This window comes from Geospiza fortis, unplaced genomic scaffold (genome assembly GCF_000277835.1).
Source record: "Geospiza fortis unplaced genomic scaffold, GeoFor_1.0 scaffold94, whole genome shotgun sequence".
NCBI lineage: Eukaryota > Metazoa > Chordata > Aves > Passeriformes > Thraupidae > Geospiza > Geospiza fortis.
Window position 1 is genome coordinate 631,659 of NW_005054394.1, and position 9,134 is coordinate 640,792.

Sequence of the window (9,134 nt, forward strand, 5' to 3'; positions counted from 1 at the left end):
TTTTTTGCCTCTGGATGGGAAAATGATTGTGTAGGGAAAATCTTGGCAACTTTGTTTAGAGCTGCAATCCTCCTTAGGGAGGATTGTTTGCTCATAGCAGTGCCACAGTTCAAGGAGTGTCTGGACAACACTCCCAGTCATGATTCAGCAGCAGACAGCCCTGTGAGGAGCAGGGAGGAGGACTTGAGGATCCTTCTGGGTCCCTTCCAGCATGAGATGCTCTGTGATGGTGCATCAGTGTGTGTTCTGGCTGGGAACAGATGCTCTCCAGGTTCTGCTTGGAGGCTGCACTGACAGGGAAGGTGAAAGAGAAAACTAAAAATACTTCATTGCATTTTTAAATTGGGAATAGAGGGAAAAATGCTTTGTTTTCAGTTTTTTTGCAGGTATTTCAAATAGTAAGAATTGAGTATTCTGAATACTGAAAACAATTGGTAGTGCTCCTTTAAAAAAAGCACAATTTAATGTGATGCATTTTAAATAGTTTTCATTTGTACTTAAAATAATGTTGCTTTATTATGTGTTTGAGTACTAAAATTGTTTTTAAAAAGATCAAAATAGAATACAAGAACTACAACGAAGATACTGAAATAAAAGTATCAATTTTTTATTATTTATTCAGGAGATTTCACCTAAACCACAAAGTCAGAAAAAAAATGAAGCTGATATTAGCAGTTCTGCCAACATTCAGAAACCTGCACTGTTATCCTCAACTTTGTCTTCAGGAAAGGCTCGCAGCAAGAAATGCAAACAAGAATCTGGAGATTCTTCCGGGTGTATAAAGCCCCCTAAATCACCACTTTCCCCAGAATTAATACAAGTCGAGGATTTGACGCTGGTCTCTCAGCTTCCTTCTGCTGTGATAAATAAAACTAGTGAGCACAGACATTTTAAAAAAAATTCCGTAACTACTTCTAAGAGATATACAGAAATTTTCTTTGGTTGTAAATGGCTATTGCTTTAAAAATGAATCTGCTTTAAATAAAATGTCCAAGTGGGAGAATTAGGGGTAGCTCACTATTTTAAAAGTCAAGTCACTTAATAAGGCTTTTGAAATACTCTATCAGAAATAATACATTTAAATAATATATTGATATTTATAAAGTCATGGTTTTTAAGGGATGGCTTTCCCTCTAGCTTAAATCTCCACACTAGCATTAACAGTGATACAGGAAAAATCAAACCTCCCTTCTGAAAAGGGCCTGATTCATTAAAAAGAAAAGACGTACACTTTGGTGTGGACCTTTCCTTCTCTGAGAAACTTCACCTTCAGCAGGCTGATGTTCTGTACCTGTTGGCTGTGGCATTCATCACCTTATGTGATATTTCCTGCAAACACGATGTGAAAGAGAAGATGGGTTCAAGATCTGTGGTGGAGAAATGTTAAAAATTGTGTTTCCTTGTCCCAGAAAAAATCCATGGGTGTTCAGCTTCTTAACATGTGTAACTGATTTGCCAAGCACGAAAATACTGTTTATCAGAAGAATAGGGAAAGCTTTGTGCTGCATGCTTGAATATGCTATTTTTTGTGAATATTAAGGTATTTCTATGATTTTTTTTGAGATTACATTAGGTTTTTAGTGTTGCTTAGTGCCAGATTCTTTGCCTAAAGAATATTACATGCTGAGGCCAAAGGTTAACATAAATGCAGATTTCAATAAGTCAAAAGCAACATATTTTTTTTCACTTTTAGTATAGAGATTGAGGATGGAAAACTCAACCTGCATCATGTGTCCCCCTCAACCTTGATTTTGTATTTTCACTTATGAGATAAGTTTCTTTTTAATCTTTGCTCATAGATAACTTTAAATGAGTGGCAGAGGGAGGAGTGCAAATTCAGCCTTCTTTATTCAGGACACATTGGTAAAAATTGTATTTTGTCCCCACAAAATGTTAGCAGTCATCCATATTGTAATACGCCTTCCATCCCCACCCCTAGAGCAATGGTAAGTAGCTTTCCTGAAGCATGCTTTTATTTTGGATTAAGTTGGACTTCTCTGTAGCAGTATTTTTTAAAAACAGCTAATTTAAAACTTGGTCACTTAGTAGCTTAGATCTTGTTAGTGTTGCCTTTAATCTTTGGCTTGCAACGTTTTTCTACCTCTAGTGGAAAGTTAGTTTTGCTGCGTCTTAATTTTAAAATCTGTATATCTGAATCTAAAAACTGCTTGAAGGCAAAATTTAGTGGAACTGGGTAATATTGAAGAGAGGTAGGGGAATGTGGGTTTTTTGTTTTTAATGAATCAGGCCTATATTAACCTATATCAGTCCTCCTCCCCCATTTTTTGGGTTTTTTTAAGTATTAAGTTCTGGAGCCTTCTTACTGTGCCATGCATGTGTGTTGGAATTTCAGTTGGGGTATTGATATCAGGTTATCAGAAGGCAGGAGGTGGAATATAAAATTAAACACTGTTTTCAATTATTTTTTTAAGTTGTATGTTAACATTATCCACGACTTTTTAGATCTTTAATTGTGATCATTTGTTCTGTTTGTTGTTAAATCCTATTACCCCCCTTCCACTATAAGTAACCTGCTGCCTGGATTTTATGGGGAGGGTTGCTTACTGTAAATACACAAAACAACAACCTTTACCAGTGGGGAAGTAGGTGCCTTAGTAATTTATAATAAGCAAAACCCAGAATCATGTCTTGAGCATAAATCTTAATTTGCTCCTAGTAGTCACAGTTCTGTAATTACTTTTACCAGTTTGGCTGTGATTACCAACTTTGCAAATAAGAGCTATTAAAAGCACTCCCCATCTTTAGCTCTCAAATGCTGCGGTAAGATGATGGTGTATCTCTCTGCTTCATGAACATTGAAAGATCTCTTTTTAGGTCCATCACAGCCAGTGAATTCCCCTAGATCCTACAAACATAGCCAACGGAGAAGAAGATCACAGCGTTTAGCCACTTGCTCCTTGCCTGATGATTCTGTAGAAAAAGTTTCTTCTCCCTCTTCAGTTACTGATGGAAAAGTGTTCTCCATCAGTGGTCAAAACCAACAATCATCAAAATTGGAGGGTAATGTATCTTAATCTAATAAAGAACTGCCCAAGAGAAATTGAAACATAAAAGTTAGACCTTTCATGGTTTTCAGCTAATGGGGTATTTTGAACTGCTGTAGCTAAAGCTGTTTGCTTTTCCTATGTTATGTAACGCTGCAATCCAGACTGTTGATTGTTGGACCCATGTGTCTTTTTTAATATGACATTTTTTCTTTTATGTAGTACCTGATGTTGCTCATGTGTCACTTGAGAAGCGTGGACCATGTCTCCCTCTTGATTTAAGCCGTAGTTCGGAAGTTACAGCACCATTATCCGCAGAATCCACTTTCCATAATGAATATTCCAGTAAAGACAAGGAAGATATTCAGATGATTGCATATCTTCCTTCCAAAGCAATAACTGATGGAAGAGTAGCTACAACAGCGTCAGGTAAAGAGATTCAGTATACAACCAGAGAGATTTATAGCTGTAGGGTTCAAATGTGTGTGTATTCAATCCCACAGAAAGAGGAGAGGCTTTTTATTTTCTTTTCTGTGCACTCAAAAACCTGCCTCTCTTCTGGACTCCACTCATCTGCATATTCTTTGTCTTCCCTGGCTTAGAGCTGCTTTGGCATTTCTAACATGATTTAAGGAGAATGTGAGACTGTGGAATGTAGTGAGCAGTACCTCAGAAATATTTTTGCTATTGCTAAAAGTTGTAAAAATAATTAATGAAGTGAAGTCTTTACTAACATACTAATTTGTGGCTTCGGCTTTAAAACAGCGGTGTTCTCAAAAACAGTCAGCATTCCTCTGCTTTGCGTCTCTTTGCTGTGGAAATTCTGTCCTTCGCTTGCTACAAAATGTTAGTTAAAAATACTGAAAAATCCTCAATAACTTTTATATAGACTTGGTCACCCTCAGCACAGAGCCCAGTGCTGCAGCTCTGGGCTGCCTCTCCCTTATTAAGAGTTTGCTGACTACTGTGCTTTACATGAAGCATTTGGATAGAGGTAACCGAGAGATTGGGGGAAGGATTTACACAGTGCTTTGCAGACCCTAAGAGTGGGAGGTTTTCATCCAGTGGGTGCTAGGTGTTCATATAATTTTTATAAGACTCATATGTGGGTATCATACTATTTTTTAACTGGCTTCTAAGAAAGAATTCATTTAAAGTCTTTCTTTGTTTTGTTTTATTTCATGAGAAAGTTTTCAGAAAAGTGAAGAGGGGAAAAAATCAAATTATTATATTATGCTCAGAAAGTTTTTGATAAATGTGATTGATAGTAAGGGAGAACAGCCTGACCTTAAAAGACAGAGTTATGACAGTTAAACTGTATCTTGGTCTGTTAATCTATGAATCTCTTAAACTAATTTGTCAAAATAAGGGTCATGGGTATCTCTAGTGAGCCACCACTTAAGCTTTTAAAAATATTAAAATACTACTTAATTACTTGAGTGAAACCATGTGACAGTCTTCATTTGCCCTTGATACATGGTATAGCAGCAGAATTACAGATTCCTGGGAAAATTACTTCTATAGAAGTCTTTTTTATGTCATGTCTTTTGCCACTAAGACAAGTGCTTTTGGGAGTTTTGTATTTGCTCACTCATTGAACAGGATCATAAAAGAAATCAACAGCTTCCATCAGCCATCTGTTTCCTGTTTGGCAAAACTCATTTCAGTTACTAGAAATTTAACTTCTGGCTCTTCTGATATATTTTCTAGCTCATTTTATGTATAGTTGGTCATGCTGGAAGTTGCCTGCTCCTGTCAAGGGCTTGGCTCGGGGCAGAGTGATCTGGTTTTAAACCCAGCACTCAGGGGTGCACTTAGGACATGTTTGTTGAGCTGGGTCTTGGTCTTGGCCACAAGTGAAGCAATAAAAGAAAGAATAAATTTCATTTAGAGATACTTTTATTTAATTACCAGAATTATGTGACATGTCCACACGATTTGTGTCAGGGAAAATTTCCATTATAAAATTGTCTGTTGTTACTACTTGAGGCCATAGTGGGAAGCTGGAAGTGCTTGCAGCCTCCAGAGGATAGAGTTTATACTGTATATAAAGCTTAGTGAGCCTTTTTTAATATCTATATGATTTAATATCTATATGATCTAAAGGAACTGATTTGCCAGCTACATTTCTTGTCTTATGAGTTTTGCCTTCCAGGCTCATGTGTTTTGTTCTTAATTTTCATGTATTACAGTTTTCCATCATGCAATAAATGGAACTGTGTCTTGAGCTTTCATGCTGACTTTTTGTCCAAATGCTAGAAGTTTTCAGTAGGTTGCAGCATGTAGCCCAACAGCTTCTTGAATATCAGCTTTGTGGCCTGAAAGACTAAACTAAGCAGTTTGATATCTTTAATTCACAGATTTCATCACAGGTTTTGGACCTGTCTGCCTCTGTCAGTGGTATCACTAGGACTCTATAAGTAAAATTCATGTGTTTGGGGTTCATCCCAGTCTTCTAACTCTGGTGTTTATCCTCATAATCTTAGAAGAAAAAGAAAAACGTGAATTTAAAGTTCAGGTTTGAAACCTCTGGAATTAGTCTATAATGGAATAAATTTGTTGTGTTCTCTGCTTTAGAAGGCATTGTTTTGCCTTTGAAACAGCACAGATTCTCAAGTCATGTTCCTGAAGCACACATAATTACACCAAATTCTTGCATGCTTCAGGAAAATAAATAGGATTCACCCTATATTTATCAGTGCTTTTTTCATTATCTGTTTAAACAATAGCAAGCAAATAGATACAGGAGAGGTGCCCAAAGCTTTCCTTTCTCATTCCTGCCAATTCTTCAGATAATTGAGAAAAGTTAATTTGCCTTATGCAGAAACATCTACCTAAGTGCATTGTTTAAATGTATGCATTGTGACCCTATCCATTACAAATTGAGAACTCTGGTGTAAAATCCAAATAATTCTGTAACTGTGTTTTCTTGGTCTGAAAGAACTATTAGAAATCTGCATCTGTTTATGGTATTTCTGCTGCTAAGATTTTATTAACACAGTCTGGACATATTTGGAGTTCTAGATTTTGACATCACTACAGATTCTGTTAAGTGCACTTAAGTTAGACCTGCTGTCTTTGTAGTCATTGAAGTAGATAACTGTGAATAATTTCAGAGATACCTCACGATGGTATTTAGCCTGGAACAGCCTGGTCTGATCCCTGACCCTTCTGTAACAGAGCTGAGCTGGTTTAAACCCAGAGATTTGTGATGTTGCACACTGTGATTTCTGAGGGAGGCTATCAGTTGAGTCAATTGAAAAAATGATTTGGTGTTGTTAAAAATGATGCATTTTAGTGACTTTATTCAGAAGGTACTGACATGGTGTTTTCAGAGGAGAGGACTAGGTGCACTGAAGTGCAGAGGCATAAATGGCAGCTCACAGTATTAGCACATAGATTTTAAAATCATTGCTCAAAATTAACACCTTAACATTTTGTAGAGGGAAAACAAAAGCTCTGTGTTAATTCCTTCAATCCAAATGCTCCGTGGAAGTACTTTGCACTTTGGTAGAGACCTGTACACTACCCATTAGTTATTGCACAGAGGTACTGCTTTACTAAACTATTGTGAGTTCCTACTTGTGGTCACCTGATACTGCGCACACATCTAAGAATCTTTACTTTCATTTGCAAATTACTTAAAATGCAGATAACTGGTGTTTGGTCACTTTAGCATTTCAAAGATTTTAAATCCACAGTCAATCAGAATACTTGCAAAGCACAGTAGTTTTGTCATTCTGAATATATGAGGTTCAGGTCTTTCTGTAGTTGTGCTTCTCTTTAAATTTGTGATCTTTTCTCTTGGCTTCTGTAACCCTGCACCATTTATGTTACTTGAACTGTTAAATATTGAGCAAACATAATTTCAGCAAGCAATTTGGGTTTTGAAGTTTAAGTAAAAGGAAAATATTGTTACACTTCCTAATCTAACAATATAATATTTGTAATGCTGATATAACAATATTATCGCTAGCTGTTATTTTCTATTCTAACACCAACAGATGATTTTGGGGGTAGGGTAACATTAGGTTAACTATATGGAAGAAATTTGAATTTAAGACTAAAAGAAAAAAGATATTGCATACTTTTATATAATTTCCTTGGTAACAGTTTACTGCAGCAGGAACAAGAAACAGCTGACGTACAAAATTTTCAGAAAATGAGATTGCTTGCTTTTTAAAAACTCTTGCCAGTGTTTCTCATTTACCTTGCTCTTAAGAGGGATTAACTGTTCATCTTGTTACTTTCTCATGTTACTTTGTGGCTGTTTGTTTTACTTCAGCCATCTATTAACAGTACAATTTACTCCCTAATTTGAATGCCTGCCATTCTAATGTCTGCCCTGAAGTTCCCAGTTTGGGCTGGTCATGAGGCAAGCAAGAACTGTTTTATCAGCTTGTTCTTCCTAAAGACATCATTTTGGGCAGGCTCCAGTGTTAATCTGTGATATGCAATTAAAAGTCTGTTTAAATATAAAATTAATCTATGCACTGGAAATTCAAAGCACTAAATTAAACATGACCAGCATGATTGATATTTCTATTGCAATATGATTTAAGTTGTTTATTAATGCAGATAGTGATATTTATGATATTATTTTATGGAAAGCCATGAAATAGAATACCAGTCAACAAAATAAATTGCTTCAGATTGCTACAATTCATTTGAGCTTGATGAATTGCAATAAGCAGTACCACTGCAAGCCCAGCTGTGCTGTTGTACTTGTGGCACAACATCCTGTCCTTGCATGAGGGGGCTTGTGTCACTTCTCTGTTCTGTAACAGGAGAAGTAGAACTGGAAGCATGTTATAAACTGGACTGGGAATGCTGTGGTTTGCATTTCTTTTTAATCTGAAATTAGTCTTCTAGTGATAAAATTGATTCTGGAATGGTGACAAAATCACTAGTTTACCAAGTCTAATCTCTGGTCGTCTTTCTCTCTGCCGAGTGTTAACTGCAGACCTCCCACTCTCACTGTGTGGGAGGTGACTGGCTAGACTCCTTCACAGGAATAAATTGCAATTAAAAGTAGCAGTTCAAAAAAAAAAGGTAGGAACTTATATTTCCTGGTTGTATTTGTTACTTGCCCTTCTGACTGACCACCTTGTCCAATTTTGTGGTTATGTGTAAGGCATAGTGATTGCACAGTTGAAAAGCAGACTTTGCAAGCTTTGACACTTTATGTAGGATTTGAGAATGTAAGATTCTTTATCTAAAATGATTTTCAATGAAGAAAAGTAAAATCCAAGAATAACATTGCGATGTATACAGGCATAATAGCAGTTTCTGTTTTCAAGTTAATATAGAAGGGCAGTTTGGGGAGTTCTGACAGCAAGATGGGTATTTGCTTGACTGGAGAGATTTCTGCCCAATGTAAGTGTTCCCTCAAGCAGTTACTAATCACTTTGTCAGATGTGCTTGCGTTGAAAATTATTGAGATACTGAAATTTGTTGTGTTGTGACTGTTGGTTTTAAATTATATTTGGATGTCAGGTCAGGATTTCTTCTCAATAATGAAGTTTAAATACTAATTCATCTAACATTGAGACTAAATTTCTCTTGAGATTGTTTGGATGGAGTGTTCTTGCATCTTTTCATCAAAATGGCAGTGACCTAAATGAATTACGTGCATTTGGGTGATCCTTTTGAGCTCTTTTTAGAAATGAGACAAGACGTTGATAGCATGATGATGTGGGAAAGTGTCACTTTTTTCTTTTACTAATGTGCTAAAATATACTTATTGCTCTACAGATGGCAGAGCAGTTCAGTCCTGTAACAGAGACAAGTGGTAATTAGGAAACCTAAGAAAGGAATAATTTGGATAGTGTTCTGTGTCAATGATAAGTATTCCAGTAAGCCAAAGGCACTTGAAATACAGACATAAGCAAGAGCCTGAATCACTCTTAGAAGGATGGTAGCTCCAGGTGTGGCTGTGCAGCTCGTGCTGTGTGGCAGGAGCCAGAACACAGAGCTGAGCAGCTGCTGCTGTCTGGGTTACACAGCCCAGAGCAGTCCTGCAGCTGGGGACACCTGGCATTGAAAAGTGCTGTGTGCTGTAGGAGGTGATGCACCAATTTCTGTTGTTCTTGCTGGCCTTTCAGCTTTCCAACTAGTGGTATTGTGGTG

The 9,134-nt window shown here is 36.8% G+C and overlaps 1 protein-coding gene across 1 annotated transcript in view; it reads left to right on the forward strand.

Moving 5' to 3' along the window:
• Positions 1 to 9,134, forward strand: part of PHF20L1 (PHD finger protein 20 like 1) — a 54,379-nt gene that overhangs the window by 23,335 nt on the left and 21,910 nt on the right. Inside the window, exons 9-11 of the mRNA XM_031060888.1 lie at positions 623 to 875; positions 2,836 to 3,021; positions 3,228 to 3,434. Of these exons, the coding sequence (XP_030916748.1) occupies positions 623 to 875; positions 2,836 to 3,021; positions 3,228 to 3,434 (646 nt within the window). The remainder of the gene's footprint in view (positions 1 to 622; positions 876 to 2,835; positions 3,022 to 3,227; positions 3,435 to 9,134) is intronic.